Source organism: Arachis ipaensis, chromosome B9 (assembly GCF_059453495.1).
Source record: "Arachis ipaensis isolate K30076 ecotype BB chromosome B9, ASM5945349v1, whole genome shotgun sequence".
NCBI classification, from domain to species: Eukaryota; Viridiplantae; Streptophyta; class Magnoliopsida; order Fabales; family Fabaceae; genus Arachis; species Arachis ipaensis.
The window spans coordinates 153,615,178-153,635,712 of NC_142444.1; the positions used below are offsets into that span (position 1 = coordinate 153,615,178).

The window sequence follows — 20,535 nt, forward strand, 5'->3', positions numbered from 1 at the left end:
CGCATGTATATTTTGTATTTTGTCCCTCCTAGAGGTTGACTTAGAGAAACAGGTATTTATTCTGTAGTTTGAGTTATATTTTGGGTTGTATATATATGTGTGTGTGTGTGTGTGTGTAGCATACTTGTTCGTGAGCATGCATTTGGGACTCTAAAGCACTAAACTTGAGATATTGAGATTGATCACCTTAATATCAATTGTTTGGTGTGAACAGGGATCAAATGGCGTCTCACGGATCCGGGCAAGGTACTCAGAGAGAAAATTCTGTAGTTGAACTGGAGCAAGGACGTTAAGACGGAAACTCTGGTGCTGGTACAGTAACATCGGTCGGCATTATAGGTTTATGACCTTTACTGACTCCCTTAAGAGTGGTCCTCCTCAGTTTAACGGAAATGTCCACGCTTTGGAAGCTAATCAGTGATTTCGAGACATGGAGAGATTTTCTAACACTCAGTGTGTTCTTGAAGTATAGTCGGTGGAGATAGTGACTTATATGTTGGAGGAAGATGCTCGGCATTGGTGGCAGGAGCTGTGTCGTACCTTGCAGGTAGAATTAATGGATATCCCTTGGAATAGGGTCAAGACGGAGTTTTACGAAAAATATTTCTCGCAAGCTATTTGCACTGCAAAGGAGTTGGAGCTAACGCAGCTGAAGTTGAAAGATATGTCCGTTCCTGAGTATACCTGTGAATTTAAGTGTGACACCAGACACGTAGATCATATTTGTTATGTTTGAGCTGGAATCTCGCATTCGTTTAGGTCACATGACAGAGTGAAGAAGTTTAGGATTGGAAAGATCAGATGTAGTATTGAACTTGGAATCGAACTAGGAGTTGAGGCCAAGGAGAGTGCTTCCACATGTTTTCTTTAGCAACCGAAATTTTTTAGGGCAAAAATTTTTGTTAGGGGGTAGGATGTAAACCCCGAGTAATTAGTAAATAATTAACTAATAAACTAATTGTTATTTAAAGAAATTAAGAAAATTAAATTTAATAGTTTAATAAAGTAGAAATAATTATAATACGAATTTTGACTCTAATTTTAAAAGTTTTCTCCCAAAATTAGACTAAACTGAGCGAATCGGGCCCAAAGCCCAACCTATAAAACCACTATATGAGCTTTCTTCACCTTCATTGCTGAGCATATGTTGAAGGAGAGGGAGTGATCGCCGAAAAAAACAAACCCTCATTAAACATTTCAATTCCACGTAAGTTTCAATCCAGAGCTCCAATGGACGAGTCGCTAGCGGCCACACGACCACTGCGTCGAGCTCTACAAAACCCACTACTCAATTTGGTATGTAACTTAATATTTCTTTCTCAGCCACTCTCCTCTAATTTCAAAAATTTGAGGGTTAATTTTGAAGAATTATGTGATTTTGGTGTTTAGAATCAAATTAGCCTTGTGGACTTGTCGGTTCTTGTCCTGAATTTCCGTTGGTAAGGCGAGAAACTACTAACACTTGTGAATCATTAATGATTATGAACCTTAGTTTGATTTCTATGGTATTTATGTGGAATTAGAGTGAGATATATGTTTCAGAGACAAATTCAGTGATATCGATGACTAGAAAGCGAACTGTGGAGGTTGGATTTTAGTCCGGTGAGGATTCAGGGTTTTGGACACTTGAGGAACAAAGATAATTGAGGTGCTTTGACATTAGGGAGGAATCAGCGAAGGTATAATTTTGGTTTCTCGTAGTTAATATTTAATGTCACGTGAAAATTTAGGCTAGAAGGTTTTAAGATAGGAATGAACTGAATGAATTATTGATGGATTGTGTATATGGTATGTGATGTGTGATTCAATTTTATAAACAGTTTACTATTGGAGTTAGTTGGTTTTTTGAAAAGATTTAATATCGGAATTAGTTTGATTTTAAAATAATTTTATACTGGAAATGATTTGAATGAGCGAGAGGTGTTTGGTTTGGTGGTTGGGACCCTTGATGCATGGAAAAAATCTAAGTTTTAAAGGAGATGCTACCGAAATTTTTATAAAAATAGGAGGCTTCGTTTGAAATCGTTATTTAGTAAAATTTGGATTTTTAAGGATTTTATAATTTGATTTTAAGTTATTAAGAAAAGAATTACATTTTGAGTTTGCTTTATTTAGAAAAGAATGAATTGTGTTTTGAGTATGAATTGTTGATGAACAAAATGAGAGGTGTGATGATAAGGAATGAAGGTTGATGAGAATTGATTTTTAAGACTAATTGTTGAATGAATATGAATGAATTATAATGAATTGTGTTTTAAGACTAACAGAGTAAGAGGCGGTGGCATTGTCCACTCATTCCGGTATATGTTGAAAAAGCCGGGTAAAATGCAGTGGCATTCGTCACTTGCTCCAGATAAGAGTTCGAGACTTCGGGTAAGATGCAAGGGTTGAGTTCTATCGCCGCTTGCTCCGGGTTGAGAACTGTAATACCACCTGGGTAAGAGGCAAGGGTGAAGTTATCCCCTGTTCCGGTTACGCGGGTAAGATACAAGGGTTGCGGCATTGTCTCACTTGCTTCGTATTTGGTATTCTGTCCAATGGTTAACTACCAGGACATATCATGTTGGCTATATAACCGACAGATGAGACTCCTCAGGCATAGGATAGGCATACATCATGTGCATTTCTATGTTTTACTTGAGTGTGTATTGTTTTGGTTTGTTTAATTGCTTAACTTTGCTTATCTGCTACTTGTTCTTGTTGGTGTAATTACACTTCTATATGTGTTTTTCTTATTTGAATTGTATGTGTATACTTCTGAGAGATCCTCTCTTGGCGGAGGAGTGAAAGAGGGTTGTTCCACCGATGATTTGGAAGTTTAGAGTTGACAGAAGATGCAGAGTTAGAATAGGGTTGGAATCCTTTAGTTAGATTACCAATATTGTTGGTTTAGAATAAATTTTAAGATTAATTTGAGTGTTAAAGTTCTAGGAATGCCTCTGCCTTTTCCGGGACCTTTTATATTAACTATATAGGCACCTTTACCATGCTGAGAACCCCCAATTCTCATTCTATACATATTTCTGTTGTTTTTCATATGCAGGTTGAGAGACACATCGTTGAGCATCTGGAGACCCTCCTTACAAGTGAAGAACTGTCTTTTGGGTTATTATATTTTGTTTTAGGTTATGTATATATGTATATAAGATCTCCACATGTATATTTTGTATTTTGTCCCTCCTAGAGGTTGACTTAGAAAAACAGATGTTTATTCTATAGTTTGAGTTATATTTTGGGTTATGTGTGTGTGTGTGTGGCCTTAGCTTTGCAGGTCGAGTTTGGAGCTTGATATTTGTATTTTAGAACTCCGATATGTATATTATGTTTTTAGCCTTCTTTTGATTTTACCTATCCGTTTTACGATTATCCATGCGAGTGTGATACGATTTTCTGTTTTCGCTTTTGTTTAGCTTATTCTCCAAGGCTCCTAGATATGAATTATTTCAACTATATTTATGTATATATTTTATTTTTAGAGGTCGTAATACCTTGCCACTCTACTTTACGACTTAAGCGTAACGCTCTGTATGATAGGGTGTAATAGCGAAAATGTGTGCAACTGGGTCGAGGCGCGGCAGCAAGTTGGACGGTATATTGCTTCTTTAGATGGTGGCAGCGGCGGTGAGGTATGTTGGTGATGGCGCGACAGGGAAGGGGGAGTGAAGCAGCTGCGGTAAAAGAAAAGAAAGGTGGAAAGTGAGAGGCTAGGGTTGTGGTGAATAAATGTGGTGGATGTTTTTTGTTTTAGTAGCCCTAGAGTGTAGCCTATTATTCACGTTGTTTTCACTCTTCATTATTTATCTAGCAGAACTCATTTAAAAAATATGATTGATAAAGTAAATACAAGAAAAATATCTCTAAAATTCACAAACAGTCAACTCATTTTTAATGATAAGGGAAAATTGCTTGGGAACAAGATACCAAGTAATTTTATGTCTTTTTTTTTTTTGAGAAAATTTTTAACCTGTTGAAGGAGTTCAAGATTTAACTATTTATGAAGATAAGGACAGAATAGTAAGTTCGCTAGCAAAATATTTTGAAATAACCCAAAAATCAAAAAATTTTCCACTAGGTTATTAAAAGATTTTCTTAAAGGATAAGAAGGAATTTCTATATTTTGATAAAAGAAAGAAAAGACTATTGATGTCAGCTGGCTAATTTTTTTTTATATGACACCAATTGTGGTGTAATGCTAGGTTACGGAACTATGGAGAGTTTTACACCGGTGTGACGGTGTTCAGGTGAAGAGAAGTAATCGGACGGTCCGATTTATTGCAGTTAAAAAGGGACACAAATCAGACCGTCCGATTTGTGGTTCATGGAGGGCAGTGTATAGAAATCGGACCCGCCGATTTCATGCTTAACGTTCAGATTTTTCTTTTGCACAAGGAAATCGGACCCAACGATTTCTTGGCAAGATTGAAAAAAATTTTGGGGGCCATGAAATCAGACTCAGCAATTTCTAGGTGCCACACTCCTGTCAAGCACCCTGTACCCCCATAATGTAGTTATACACCACCACTAACCCAATATCAAAAATAAAAAAGTGGATGTCAGCTATGTGTCACAAAAATATTTGAAGAAAGTAATAAGAAAAGTTACTTCTGCAATTCGCATAAAACATCACTGAAAGAAAAAGAAAGAAAAAACCAAGAAGAACAAGTGGATTCGATAGAATGTTATGGACAAATTGGAGGCAACTGACATAGGAAGCAATCTAGAGAATTAACGTAATTTTTATAGTGTTGTTAAGAGGATCCAACACAAAAAGAGACCGTCTAAAAAGAAAAATAAACACAAAGAAATAAGAGGTGAGAGAAAGGTATATATATATATATATATATCAGAATTAGAAAATTAAGGTAATTTTCATCGTGCCAGAAAAGGAACCAACACAAAAAATGACGTAAAAAAAGGAATGAATACAAAAAAAAATACAAAAATGGAAAAAGATATATATAAATGTATTTATCTCGCACATTTAAAAAAAATTATTTATATGAGATAAAAAATTGTATTAATAAATATCAGTACAATAATAAAAATATATTATGTATAAATTTAATCTATTGAAATTGAAAAAAAAAACAATTACACTCAAATAAAAAAAACAAATAAAAAAATAATAATTATTATCCAATTATCTAAAACTAAATTTTGTCTCTCAAATATAAACGATATTATTAGTATTTAATAGTTTTTTTAGATTGATTGGTGTTAGACATAACAGTAAAGCAGAAAGTAAAAGCTAAAAAAGATGTTAGTTCATAATAGTTGATATCCGTTGATAATTTAGCTAAGCTTTATGATGAGTACAGATCGGTTTGGTTTGAATTCATAGTAAAATTAGAATTGAACCTATTAAAATATAATTAGTTTGATTTGGTTTGGATTTATATTTTTTTTGTATATGTATCCGAACCAAACTAAACCAATTAAAAACGGATTGGTTTGGTTCGGGTAATTGGGTACCCGATGACTTTGAAATTCATTAAAAAAAAAATCAAATTTTTATCTTAAAAATTCAACAAGTACAATAAACATGTAGCATCAATAGAAATAATCCAAATATGTTAAACACCAAATACATAAAAATTAAACTCATTAAAATCCAAACATATTAATAATGAATAATCATTGTCTAATAGAAAAGCCATATATATATATATATATATATATATATATATATATATATATATATATATATATATATATATATATATATATTTAATTAATATATGATCGGGTTCGCGGGTTGGTTTGGGTTCCGCACCCCCAAAACCGATATCCGAACCAATTACTCACAAAAACCATCGGTTTGGTTCGGGTTAGACCCAATTACCCGTTAATTTCAGAACCAATTTAATTAGTTTGGTTCGGGTTCGAACAGGTAATCGGTATCCGCTACCCATGCTCACCCTTAGCTAAACTGGCAATTCTGTTGAGAGTTAGTTATAGAATTAAAACACGTGATTGTTATGACTAGAGTTTTAAGCTAGTATAAGGGCTTGTTTGGGTGAGTTTTTAAAAAAAAGATCTTTTTTTGAGTTATCTTTTTTTAAAAGATCTTATAGAGAAGTAAAAGTAATTTTATGTTTGGATATCTCATGTAAAAATGTCTTTTTATCTATCAATTATATTTGGGTATAACAGTATAAAAGTACCTTTTTGTTCATTTATTACATGAAAAACATCTTTTTTTTAAGAAAAAAAGATCTTTTAAAAAAAGATGTAAATTACAGCTTCTCAAAAAAGATCTTTTTTTTTTATTTTACTAGTGCTTTTACTTTTACTACTAGAAATTTGCCAAACACGTTAAAAAATAAAAAAAGATATTTTTTCATTGAAAAAAGATCTTTTTTTAACAAAATAATGGCGCCCAAACATGCACTAAATACTAAGCTATTGTGTAATAAATGTGTGTTCTGATCATTTCTTACTCATCTTCATAATAAAATCATTTATCTCTTTCTCATGCACTCTCTCTTTCTCATTCTCTAATTTCTACTCTACTTTCTCATTCTCAAAAATGTACCCTTCGTGATATCAGAGCTCTATGTCAAAAAGTTCATAAGTTCGATCCTTAATAAGCTTTAAAGGTAGAGAAAAAATAGCATCAGATAAATAAAAGAAAAAAAATGTCTATGCAAAAAATCAAATAAAATCCAAAAGAAGTTCTTGCTCAAAGGAAAATGTTAAATATATAACCATTAATATTATCTTTTACTATCAGTTTAAATTTTTAATTCTTATGACTTTACTTTTACTTTTATGTTTCCCTTGAAAAGTGCAGGATTAACTGAAGAATCGAATGAAGATACCACTGCTGCATCAGTCTCTAATGCAGACAATGTACATCCTATGATGTAGACTTGGGTGAAAAAAGAGGAAAAATGATAACATTAAAGCGCTTGATAGCACCACTATCACCAATATTATTTTTATGGTTGGGACTATAAGATTCACGATAATCAGTCATGATAATCAAAGACAAAACTATGAAGGTATGTGTGGTTCAAGTATTACTTTATTACTCAGATTCCATTCTTATGGAAATCAAATATACTCAGGAAAAATGTGGAAATTGAAATGATGGTATTTTGTTTTCCTGGAATCAAACTTGGTTGGAAATAGCTTTTCAAACTTTGAACCAAACATGAGAATATGATATTTCCATCTTAAAATTTTTATGAATTATTTATAATTCTCTCAACCGCACACACCCTGAGAGAAATTGGGTGAAAGCAAATGGTATCAAAGATAAAGTACATTGCATCAAGTTAATCACTATGAATTCTTTTGTACCACTAGAATATTATTTTATTAAATATACCATGCTCACACTAATTTTTTTATATTTATTTTGAGTTTAATTTTGATATACATAAAATATTTTACACAGAAGTTCAATTATATTAGTTCATTTAAATAATTATTCACATAATTAATGTAAAAAATAGTTCTTTTGTTAATGTGATGTTATATAAATAGATGCGTGTGTAAAATTATTTTACTTTGACAATGTATTAAAATTAAATTATTTATTTTTTACAATTTTTATTATATAAAAGACATGTTCTTTATTTTTTCTAATATTTTTATCAATACATCATTTTTTTATATTTTGTTTTTGGATATATTTTTTTAAGTTTAATTATATTATTGATCTTAATAATTTCATTAATTTTTAATTTGATTTTTATTGTTAAAATTTTTTTAATTGAATCCATATACTAAATTAAATATAATAGAACAATATTTTATTAAATATAAACTATGTTTACACTATTTTTTATATAAAAGACAAATTTTTTATTTTTCTATTTTTTTATTAATATAGCATTTTTTATATTTATTTTGAATATATTTCTTTAGGTTTAATTCTATATTAAATTAAAACTTTCAATTTTTTCTAACTAATATTTCAAAAAATATAATTTTTAAAATATTTGTTTTTGTGCTTGATGCATGATGAATTATGAGATATTGTAAACGTAAATATTTTATGATTATTGTATTTTTTTTCTTAGAGTTAACAACTAATAAGGATCTAATATTATAAATTTATATATAATATAAAGACTAAATTATAAAATTTTAAATATAAAGATCTAATTAAAAATTGAGTAAAATATAAAAATTAATATAATAATTAAATTTTTTTATCTTTTTCAATTTTTTATTAATTATTTTTAATATTAAGAATGAAAAAGAAGAGGTGTATATAAAAGGGGTATATATAACATTTAACTTTTATTAAATTTATGGTTGAAATATACGAGTGTATAATATCTTTTATACACAATCATTTAATTTATTCTTTATAATCATATAAACATAAAAGTATTTATTTTTGTCAACGAAATAATATATAATTATATATAATTAAATATATGTGTAAATTTTTTTTTGTGTATGTTAGTATATATATACACTTTATTTAACATCTAAGATAATTCTATGAAAATAATTGGAGAGTTAATTTTTACTTTAGTCTCTGAAATTGGTGAGTTATATTGATTTAATTTTTTATTTTTTAATTGCTGTAATTTAATCTTTTAGATTAAAAAAATTCACTTCTTCGTGTATTGTGTTGTTAGATCTCTTTGAACACTGTCATTTTTGTTTGGCTAATTTTTTTCTTCTAAACACACGAACATGATTCTAGGTTTAAACTCCCGTTTACGAGAAGCAACAAATTGTAGCTTTTGAGTTCACTTGATAAATTAAAAAATTAATTAACATTCTACCAATTTTACTATTCAATTTCGTTTACAATAAGAAATACCAAAAACAATCATAAGTGTTTTTGAATTTTTTTATGGCTATGCTTTAGAAACAAATATTTTTTAATATTATTATTAGTATTCTTTGTTAAATTTTAATTTTTATCATTTTTTATTTATTTTTCTTGTTAATAGTATGAATATTTTTTTAGAATTTTTTTAATGTTCATTTATGTATATTATTATATTTTTTTAATTGAATTTTTAGTATTTATTGTTTATATAAATTTTTTAATCATTTTTATTAATACGTATTTTTTTATAGAATTTTATTTTTTTATTTGACTTTGTATATTTTTTTTATTATGTGTTCTTAAATTAGTATATATTTTATTTATTATTATTAATTTTTTATAATATAAATTTCATTAGAAAGATATAATTAAATACAAAGAGAGTACTAACAAATTATAATCAAAAGAGTACTAAATTTTAACACATAAATTTAAATTCTTTTAAAAAAAATTATAGTCAAAGTGTTTTAGAATAATATAATTTTAAATAATATAAATTTATATTTTTTTTGTAGTAATTTTGTTTAAATATAACTTTAAATGATATAATCCAAGCAACATTTATTTTATTATAATATATTTTAATACAAAATTACCAAACATAAATCACATTAACACTAATTTTATCAAAATCAAGTTTATAAAATTAATTTTATAAAAATAATACAACTCTTCAATTTTAGATACCAAAATAAAACTTAACTCAATAATCTAAACTACGTCACTCTTATTTTTAGATGGCATTAAATTTGGATGCAAAAGAATTATTAAGTTTTTCTTGACATTTATCTGTAATAAGTGAATATATTTGACTGCATACAGTATATATGCCATAAAAGACGCCATATTTATATATAAAAAAAACTGATGTCATGATTAATAAGTAATTAGGTTTGAATGCCACGCTATACATAAATATTCACTTTTTTATATTATTATATTTTTTAATCAAATTCTTAGTATTTATTGTTCATATAATGTTTTTAATTTTTTTTATTAATACATATTTTTTTATGAATTTTATTTTTTTATTTGACTTTATATATTTTTTATGATGTGTTCTTAAATTAGTATATATTTTATTTATTATTATTAATTTTTATAATATAAATTTTATTAGAAATATATAATTAAATACAAAAAGAATACTAACAAATTATAACCAAAAGAGTACTAAACTTCAATACATAAATATAAATTCTTTTCAAAAAAAAATTATAGTAAAAAAATGTTAAAATAATATAATTTTGAATGATATAAATTTATGTTTTTTTAATAATTTTGTCTACACGTAATTTTAAATGATGTAATTTTTCAACATTCATTTTATTATAATCTATTTTGATATAAAATTATGAAACATAAATCACATTCATACTAACTCACTCTTTGTCAAATCAAATTTATAAAATCAATTCTATATAAACTCTCGTTTACAAACTCTACTCTAAATATACACTAAAAATAATACAACTCGTCAATCTTAAAAATCAAAATAAAACTTAACTCAATAATCTAAACTACATCACTCTTCTGTAACAGGTTTTCAGGTCTTCAAAGAGCAGCATTAAATTTGAATGCAAAAGAATTATTAGGCTCTTCTTAGCATTTATCAGTAATGAATGAATATATTTGACTGCAAACAACATCACTCTTCTGTAACAGATTTTCAAGTCTTCAAATAGCATTAAATTTGGATGCAAAAGAATTATTAAGCTCTTCTTAGCATTTATCAGTAATGAAAATGAATATATTTGACTACAAACAGCATATATGGCATAAAAGATGCTATATTTACATGTTAAAAAAACTGATGCCATGATTAATAAGTAATTAGGTTTGGATCTCCATATTATACATAAATATTCACTTATATATATTATTATATTTTTTTAATCAAATTTTTAATATTTATTATTCATATAAATTTTTTAATTATTTTTATTAATAGGTATTTTTTTTATAGAATTTTATTTTTTTATTTGATTTTGTATATTTTTTATTATATGTTCTTAAATTAGTATATATTTTATTTATTATTGTTAATTTTTATAATATAAATTTTATTAGAAAAATATAATTAAATATAAAAAGAGTACTAACGAATTATAACTAAAAAAGTATTAAATTTCAACACATAAATTTAAATTATTTTAAAAAAAAATTATAGTCAAAGAGTGTTAAAATAATATAGTTTTAAATGATATAAATTGATATTTTTTTAGTAATTTTGTCTAAACGTAATTTTAAATGATATAATCTAAATAACATTCATTTTATTATAATCTATTTTAATATAAAAATATCAAATATAAATCACGTTAACACCAATTCACTTTTTATCAAAATCAAGTTTATAAAATTAATTTTATACAAAAACTTTTTTTACAAACTCTAATCCAAACACAGCAAAACACACTAAAAAACAGTTTTTTAGGTAGATTAAATTTCGATGCAAAAGAATTATTAAACTCTTCTTAGCATTTATCAATAATAAATGAATATATTTGATATATGGCATAAGAGACGCCATATTTACATGTCGAAAAAACTGATGCCATGATTAATAAGTAATTAGGTTTGGATCCCCACATTATGTAGAATTAAGATATATATAAATTAGTATAAAATCGCCTCTAACTAAATATGGAGAGACTATGCCATTTGAATTATAATTAGTTAGCATGTAAGTTAAAAATTTAATTTATAGGATTATAAGAAAAATTATAAAAATATTCAATTTAAATTATTCATTTCACTTCATATAATTATTTTTATTTCTTGTTTTAAGCAATTATTTTTGTTTATTATTTTTTGTCTTTTTAAATTATATCTAATTTTTTAATTTTATTTTTTTGTGAATCATAACAAGATACATTTTCAATACTAATATTATAATTAAATAATATTAAAAATATAAATGGTTGAATGGAATATATATATATATATAGAGAGAGAGAGAGAGAGAGAGTTAATAGTCAAAATCATACCTAAAAGATATTTCAATCTCCATTTTGGTCTTTAAAAGATAAAATTAATCGAAATCGTTTCCAAAAGATACACGACTTGGTCACGTTAGTCCTTCCGTCAGTTGGATGATGACGTGTCACAAGATGATTGGTTGACGTGTCACTTGACATGTAAAAAAATTATTTATAATCAAAATAGTCCTTAAAAGTTCAGACGTAAGTCATTTTCATCCCTAAAATTTTAAAAATTAATCAAATTAGTCCTTATATATATTTTTATTTTTTTTGATAATATTAAATTTGAAATATTTTTTGATAATTTTAATAGAAATATAATTGACAAACAAAAAATTAGTAATTGTATCTTTTCTTCTTAAAATTTTTTTCAATAAAATTATCTCTCTCCTTTAATTCTTCTCAAAATCTCTCTTATTCTTTTCTATTCTAAAACATTTTTCTTACATTATTACATTTTGCTGGAATATATATATATATATATACTCAAAATTGAAATGTATGTATTTGTTAACCTAAACAAAGTTATATACTCAAAATCAAAATTTATGTATATTAACCTAAACAAAGTTATACCACTATTTTTTTTTACTACATCTTTTTTTTTTTCCATTACGGTATTACTTGCATATAGGATGTAATGGTAGTGATATTAAAAGAAAAATTATATAATCTATCTCGAATATATGAAACACACAAAAAAAGTTATGATCTTTGCATGTAGTACGCTTAAGAAGCAATTCGTTTAGCATATATAATAATAATAATAATTAAGCAACAAATTTTCAATATTTTGTAAATTTTAAAATTGAAGCAAAATTTGTGGATCTTCTTGAATTTTGACTTTTAATATCACTACCATTACATCCTCTATGTAAGTAATACCGTAATAAAAAAAAAGATGTAGTAGAAAAAAATAGTGGTATAACTTTGTTTATGTTAACATACATAAATTTTGATTTTGAGCATATAACTTTGTTTAGGTTAACAAATACATACATTTTAATTTTGAGTATATATATATATATATATATATATATATATATATATATATATATATATATATATATATATATATATTCCAGCAAAATATAATAATGTAAGAGAAATATTTTAGAATAGAAAAGAATAAGAAATTTTGAGAAGAATTAAAGGAGAGAGATAATTTTATTGAAAAAATTTTTAAAAAGAAAAGATATAATTACTAATTTTTTGTTTGTCAATTACATTTCTATTAATATTAGTAGTATCAAAAAATATTTCAAATTTAATATTATCAAAAAAAAAAATTAAAAAAAATTATATAAGATAGATAAATAGATAAATAGATAGATGACAGAGATAAGATATAACTAATGAACACAATTAAACAGAAAAAAAGAAGAAGATAAAAGTGGTAAGGACATTATACATTCTAATATTCTAAGAAGTTCAACATTTGATATTTAATGAAGTTATTATTTATCAAAACAAGAAAAACAATTGTGATCATAGAAAATAATTGTATAAAATATTAGTAAAAAATAAAAGAAAAAAAATAACAAGCATAATTAAAATTATGTGAAAAGAGATAAAGAAGAGATGTAAAATAAATATTATTTTATATAGTAAATATGAGTAAAAATAAATATAAAATGAGAAAATAAATCTCCAAATTTTATTTAAAAAAAATTAAACACCATATAGGAAGAATATAAATTAAAGTGATGTTTGAACAAAAAAAATCATCAAATATTATAAAGTACAATTATACTATATGCAATAAAATGGTAAAAAATTATTGAATAATTATTTAATAAAAAATATTATTTATACTTATATATAAAGAGAATTTGAATTATTTTATTTAAAAATTTGTTATTTTTTTTCATAATTTTTGTATCTTTTTCACATAATTATAATAAAGAATTGAAATTGATCTATTCAAATTATGCTTGTTATAGATTCTTTAATTATTAAGATAAAATTCTATTTTGTATTGTATAAAAAAGGGATAAGTATTGTTTTGGTCCCTCACGTTGAGGGTCGGAATCGAACCCGTCCCCGATGTATATTTTGATTTAAAATCGTCCTTAACGTGTTTTTTTCGTATTAAAATCGTCCTTTTTATTTTTTTGGACAAAAATACCCTCCCTCCCCCCCCCCACCCCCCACCCGGTCTCCCCTTCCCGCCTCCCCCTCCCCTCCCCCACCCCCAACCCCGGTCTCCCCTCGCCCTCCTCCTCCCCTTCCCCGTCTCCCCTTTCCGCCATCCCCACCCCCACTCCACCCCCGTTCTCCCCTTCCCCCCTCCCCCTTCCGGTCTCCCCTTCCTGCCACCCCCACCCCCACCCCCGGTCTCCCCTCGCCCTCCTCCTCCCCTTCCCCCTCCCCGTCTCCCCTTCCTGCCACCCCCACCCCCACTCCACTCCATCCCGCGTCACCCCCCTCCCCGTCTTCCCTTCCCAGCACCCTCACCCCACCCCGCACCCCCACCCCCACCCCGCGTCCCCACCCCCACCCCCTCTCCCCTTCCCCCCACCCCTCACCTCCACCTCCACCACCACCAGAGAAGCAGAAACAGAAAGCAGAAAATCAATAAATCCAACACAAATTTAACACAAGCAGAAACAGAAAGCCAAATCAACAAATCCAACAAATTCAAGCAGAAGCAGATGCAGAAGGTGAATGGCGGCGGCGGCTGGGTGGTTCCTTTCCCCCACCCCCAACGCGGTGGCAGGAGCATGCATGAACGGCGACGTCTTCCTCTGGTCGTGGTTCCGGCGGCGGCTCGTGAGCGGACCGGCGATGGTGGCGGCGGCGTTTCCTTTCTCCCCCCAATCCCCAACACGTTTCCTTTCCCCCCCCCACCCCCAACGTGGTTTTTTATTTTTTTAATTTTTTTTATTAAAATAGGGGTAGTTTAGGAATTAAATTAAAAATTTTATTAAAAAGGACGATTTTAATACGAAAAAAACACGTTAAGGACGATTTTAAATCAAAATATACATCGGAGACGGGTTCGATTCCGACCCTCAACGTGAGGGACCAAAACAATACTTATCCCTATAAAAAATAATAAATAAAATGTGATTTGACTGATAATTAAGTTTCAACAAAACTTAAAACAAGGTTAAGTAATTAGGGATATATATTAACCGAGTGAGTATCCGTCAGGCAGTATTGATTTTGCATGTATGCTTGCTCTCTAGATATTATCTTGTACTTGTACTTATCAAGGAAATGCAGTTACCTCGTAAAAAAAAAAAAAAAGAATTAGTTGTAATTATTTTCCCTCTTTACATAGAAAAAAGAAGAATTAAATCATTCATATATGTGTTGTGACTTTCACGGTTCACTACAAGAAGAAAGGTTTGTCGGCATATTTTTTTTGTTACGTTTTTAAAACGTGCCCAAAAATGGTTAATGGCCACGAATGTAAGGGTGGCTACTGATTTATGATTTGATTATGCTTTTTTTGCCATGCTAAAGAAATTGGCACTTTTTTTAAGAGTGGTCACTGATCTGAAATTTGGCCACGCTTTTTTTTGTCACGCTTGAAAAGTGTGGTCATAGAGAGAAACCAGCACACTTAAAAAGTGTGGCTAGTTTGTCTTCCAATAGTCACCTTTTTAAAGCGTGTCCATATGCTGTGTTTATTTTGGCACCCTACAAAAGCGTGCCAATAAAGTTTTCTCCCCCAAAATTTAATTTCCATATTTATTTTGGCACCCTGCAAAATCGTACCAATAGAGGTCCCCCAAAATTTTAATTTCCCACCCCTTTTTTTCCACACTTAACTTTTTTTTTAAGTTAACTTTTAACCTAGCAGAAGTGATAACAGCGCTCATACATACACTTCACTTTTATTTCCAAATTCACTTTAACCCTAGCTAGAAGCCGTCGCACCCAACGGCACTGTTCATCACTGCTGATTGCAATGACCGTCGCACCACTCAGCTCGCCTTCATCTAACCCTCACACCCATCCCTCTCTCTGTCGCACCCTAGTTGTTTCTCAACAGTCTCTCGCACCATCAACGCTGCTCCATCCATGCACCCTCGTTGGATTCGGAACCTCCATCGGCGAGGAGAAAAGGAAGAGGAAAACCTTAGAGGAGAAGCCCTTCGCCAATTCCGCAATCGAAGCTTCGGAGAAAATTACTATGGTGTGTGGTTTGTACTTTGTTAATTGTAATGAAATTATATATATGTTGGGATATCTATGATTAGTAGTTCAATCATGGTTAATCATAGAACCTAAAATGATGTTTCCTTCAATGTGAGACTTGTTGACTGTAGTTGATAGTCTGTGTTTTTTATTACAGATAACTGGAGCGTGAAGGCCATCTGCAGAAAGACCACCGGCACTGGCAGGATGAGGTACCTCCGTCACGTGCCTTGCCGATTGATAAACCCCATTTTTAGGGTTTATCTTGTGCTTAATTGAGTGGATTTTATCCACTATTCTCACACTTATTCATAAAATTCGCATGTTTTACATTTTTCTTCCTAATTTTGTGCTATGATTGAAAACATACTTCGTTGGCCCTAAATTTGCTAACTTTATTTCTCTCTTATCACCATTCGATGCCTTGATATGTGTGTTAAGTGATTTCAGGGTTTATAGGGCAAGAATGGCTTAGAGGATGGAAAGGAAGCATGCAAAAGTGGAAGGAATACAAAAAATTGAAGGAATCGCTAAGCTGTCAACCCTATCCTCTTCGTACTTAATTGACCATAACTTGAGCTACAGAGGTCCGAATGAGGTGGTTCTAGTTGCGTTGGAAAGCTAACATCCGGGGCTTCAAAATGATATGCAATTTGCCATAGTTTCCATGTAGTTAGGTGACACGCAAGCGTGCATCACGCGTACGCGTGACCTTGTGAAAGTTCAATCGACGCGTACGCGTGCTGAACGTATCAGAAATCGCTGGGGGATTTTTGGACTGTTTTTGGCCCAGTTTCAAGCCTGAAAAACACATATTAGAGGCTGCAGGGTGGAGAAATCATTCATTCATTGATTCATACAACATTCATTCACATAATTTTAGGTTTTAGATGTAGTTTTCTAGAGAGAGAGGCTCTCTCCTCTCTCTAGGTTTTAGGGTTCTTAGGTTTAGTTATTCTCAATTTCAGATTTCTATCTTACTTTAATTAGTTTCTCTTCAACTCTTATTTGTTCTAGCTTTCTAGTTTATTTATTTCCTTTGTTGATTACTTTATGTTGCCACTTTAGTTTATGAATTCTCATGTTAGATTTGATTTTTTATTTAATGCAATTTGAGGTATTTCATATTTATTGCTTCTTCTATTATTTGTTAGTCATTGATGTTTGCAATTGGTTGTTTGGATTTAATATTCCTTGCTAGTTCTCTATGTTTTTATGTTGTGCCTTCCAAGTGTTTGATAAAATGCTTGGGAGGATTTTAAGTTAGATTTTTATATTCTTGGCTATGGTTGAGTAATTGGAGACTCTTGAGTTATCAAACTCCTTTGTTGGCTGATAATTGAAATTTGCTAGTTGATTTGGATCCCTCTAAAGCTAGTCTTTCCTTAGGAGTTGACTAGGACTTGAGGAATCAAATTGATTCATCCACTTGACTTTTCTCCATAGTTAGAGGTTAACTAAGTGGGAGCAATGGACAATTGATGTCACAATTGATAAGGATAGCTAGGATAGGACTTCTAATTCTCATACCTTGCCAAGAGCTTTATTAGCTATTAGTTTAATTCTTGCAATTTACTTTTCTTGTTCCTTATTCAAAACCTTAAAAAGATACAATCTCATAACCAATTATAAGTACACTTCCCTCCAATTCTTTGAGAGACGACCCGAGGTTTAAATATTTCGGTTTATTTTATTGGGTTTGCTTAGTGACAACCAAATTTTTGTATGAAAGGATTCTTTGTTGGTTTAGAAACTATACTAGTAATGAGAATTTATTGTGAAATTCTTTACTAGCAAAAATCCGTTCGTCATCGATTCAAGAGCGGCTTCAGAGAAGGTACCTCCACGATCTATTTTCAGATCTTCAGTAGTTGTGTTTTTTGTCAATCATCATTTCGTTAATGCGATCTTGTTTCTGTTTAACTAGGTACTGAAGCTGCACCAAGGAAGAAGGGAGCAGTTGCATTTGGAGAGACTGTACATAGGAATCGTCATCATCTTGGTCAAGCTCTTCTGGAAGAAACCAGAGCAGTGTTACAAGTATGAACCCATCCAGGATGATCTTGAACTTGGAAGCTCCAATTTCCCTGTGGTTCTCATCTAGATTCCAATGTTCAATGAGAAAGAGGTCTTCTTAATTTGCTTGCATTTGCTTATCTCTAGTCTCTATTTTCCTCTGTCTCCTCTTTATTTTTGTGAAATTTGGTTAGTTTTTTTGAGTTCTTTTTCTGTGTGTATATATAGGTATACAAGGTGTCAATTGGTGCAGCTTGTAATCTTTCGTGGCATGCTGATTGGCAATTTGTGCTCTTGGAGCAGCTGCCCGCTGGTAGTTCTGCCCCCTTGCGCAGCTTACGTGGTTTAGAAATTTAATTGGGTTAGTTAAATCCTAAAAACTAGAAACTCAAAATCCTAGGCTAAATTGATTGGGCTAGTTACTAGCTCTAGCTGTTGAATTTGCTAGTGTGGGTTATTGTTAGTGTTATTGTTGATTGCTTGTTTCCATTTTGTGGTTTAGAGTCTGAAATCAAAGGGTATTCGGTTCCCTGGCCGTGACAACGAGAGCTTGGCGCCTATTTTCACTCCTCCGCGTTCGGTGTCTGAGGCTGAACTTGATCTTCCACACCAGACTCAGCATGATGATATTCCTGTGCAGAGTTTTACTCCTGAACAAACTAAAGAAGCTTTTGATGTTGCTAGAAACAGCGTTGAGCTTTTTTCTACTGTGTTGTCTTCTTATACACAACAAGATGTCTTGCAGGTAGATTTTATATATTTAGTTTGGTGTAATATTTGTTAGTATATATAGAAATATGCGTGATCGTGGAAGCATATGTGCGCACAGCAGGGTCCAAATTAATTAAAGGTTCTACTATGGAATTGAAGAAAAAGTAGTAGCGTTGGTTTTCTCTTAACTTTTTCTCATTGATTTCATTTGTAAAAAGCGAACCTCTTCTTATGAAAAGCATGTATATGAGTATACATACTACACTGTATGTATGTTTCTTTCCCTATTATTAGATTCTACTCCTTAATTATCTTATGTTTTTTCTATAAAGTGGCTTATTGATTTTGTTTAGATTTTAAATATTTTTCTTTTATGTACTATTTATTCATATCAAGCTTAGTTTGAACTATATACCTTTTTTGCTTTTGCTTTTTTTAATATCTTAACATATGATCCATTAAAATAACTATTTTTGTCATGGAGCTCTACAAGATCATGAATGAGCATAAGAATCCTAAAGTTCTTAGTGATGGACATTTGTGGATAGTTTCAGTTGATGATTTTGGTGTATCACATATAAAGCTTAAGGTGTGTTTTCTGAATTTACATGCTTTTGTTTAAATATGCTAGTATTTTATTGTATTATTGTCTTATGGATACTCTTCGAGTCTTGGTTCTAGTTTGTATGTTCTGATGCAATCCTATTTTGCAGGAGTTAATTGATTTTCCGAAAGAAACTGGGCTGCAGTCAAGTGCAGCTGTCACTAGAAATGCTTCAATTAAGCTTTTGGGTGTTCTGCATAGATTTATTGGTCCAGGTTACTACATTAACTTTTGAATGTCCTTCCCTTATTATTTATTTGTTACAAGGTTCTAAAATTTTCCCTGTGCAGATATTAAAGGTTCCCTACTAATGTTAAGTTTGCATTGCTCAGTGCTCTTAATACCGAGTATGAGAAGAATCCATGAGGTATACTGTTCATGGTGTATTTTCTATTAAATCTTTTTTGTTTCTTAATTTTTCAATTGTCCAATTTTTTTTTCATTTGTTTGCTTCAGGGAGCATCTGCAGCTCCCAAGAGATCAGTCTTGATTGGAAGGTTTGATTGACAATATCTTTCAAATAATTTGATGTTGCTGGCTTGCTTTAACTATTTATTATAACTGAAATGAATGATGTTATTATGATGTTTCATGACATTCTTCTGTGATTTCCTTTTAGGTTCATCTAGAGTCAGTTGAAGCTGTAAATAAAATACTGGAAGAGGCAACATACAAAGCTGCTTTAACTTTGCTGATGGTTTTTGGTGTTGGACCAACAGTTTTTGGCAAGTATGTTTTTTTCAAGTCCAAAATTTTCTTGATTTCTGTATAATCTATGTAGTTTCATTCCCAAATAAGTGTCTTCAAATGTTAACACTTGTATGTTGATTCAATCCAGTGTGTCTAATGTCTATAAACTTGTGAGGGAAAAAAAATGGAAGTGTGTTACGTGCCTTCACTGCCTTGGCTATGGTTCGAGTTCAAGCAAGAGTAAGGGCTTGTAGAATCCAGTAAATTCATGAGATGAAGCAACAAGAAGCTACAATGAAGAGGGAGAGATTGATATTTTTTATCCCAATGTATTTTATAACCACTTTGGTTATAAGAGATTGATATAGCTAATTTGGTTTGAATTTTATTAATGTAATACTAATTTTCATTAATTAATTTTTTAAATGATATTCACAGATTTTTGTCAATGTTTTTCATTATTTTTGGAGTGCATTAGAGTATGTGTAAAAGCACATGCCAATTTTTTTTTTTAATTTGATAGGGATATAGCCACGCTTTCAAAGCATGGCAATAGGTTCATGTTTCTCCGACTATTGGCA

The 20,535-nt window shown here is 30.0% G+C and overlaps 1 protein-coding gene across 1 annotated transcript; it reads left to right on the forward strand.

Moving 5' to 3' along the window:
- Positions 1–17,975: 17,975 nt before the first annotated feature.
- Positions 17,976–19,893, forward strand: LOC107616842 (uncharacterized). Its single transcript, XM_016318754.3, has 8 exons — positions 17,976–18,061; positions 18,178–18,262; positions 18,452–18,694; positions 19,145–19,249; positions 19,374–19,479; positions 19,555–19,631; positions 19,721–19,761; positions 19,884–19,893. The coding sequence occupies exons 1-8, from the start codon at positions 17,976–17,978 to the stop codon at positions 19,891–19,893; spliced, it is 753 nt and encodes a 250-aa protein (XP_016174240.2).
- The last annotated feature ends 642 nt before the right edge of the window (positions 19,894–20,535 follow it).

Bases quoted from the DNA above. Each gene is read 5' to 3' on its own strand.
- LOC107616842 (XM_016318754.3), top strand. From the start codon at position 17,976: ATGAACCCATCCAGGATGATCTTGAACTTGGAAGCTCCAATTTCCCTG. The intron at 18,062-18,177 runs GTCTTCTTAATT...GTGTATATATAG, and splicing joins CAATGTTCAATGAGAAAGAG to GTATACAAGGTGTCAATTGG. The intron at 18,263-18,451 runs GTAGTTCTGCCC...TTTGTGGTTTAG, and splicing joins CTTGGAGCAGCTGCCCGCTG to AGTCTGAAATCAAAGGGTAT.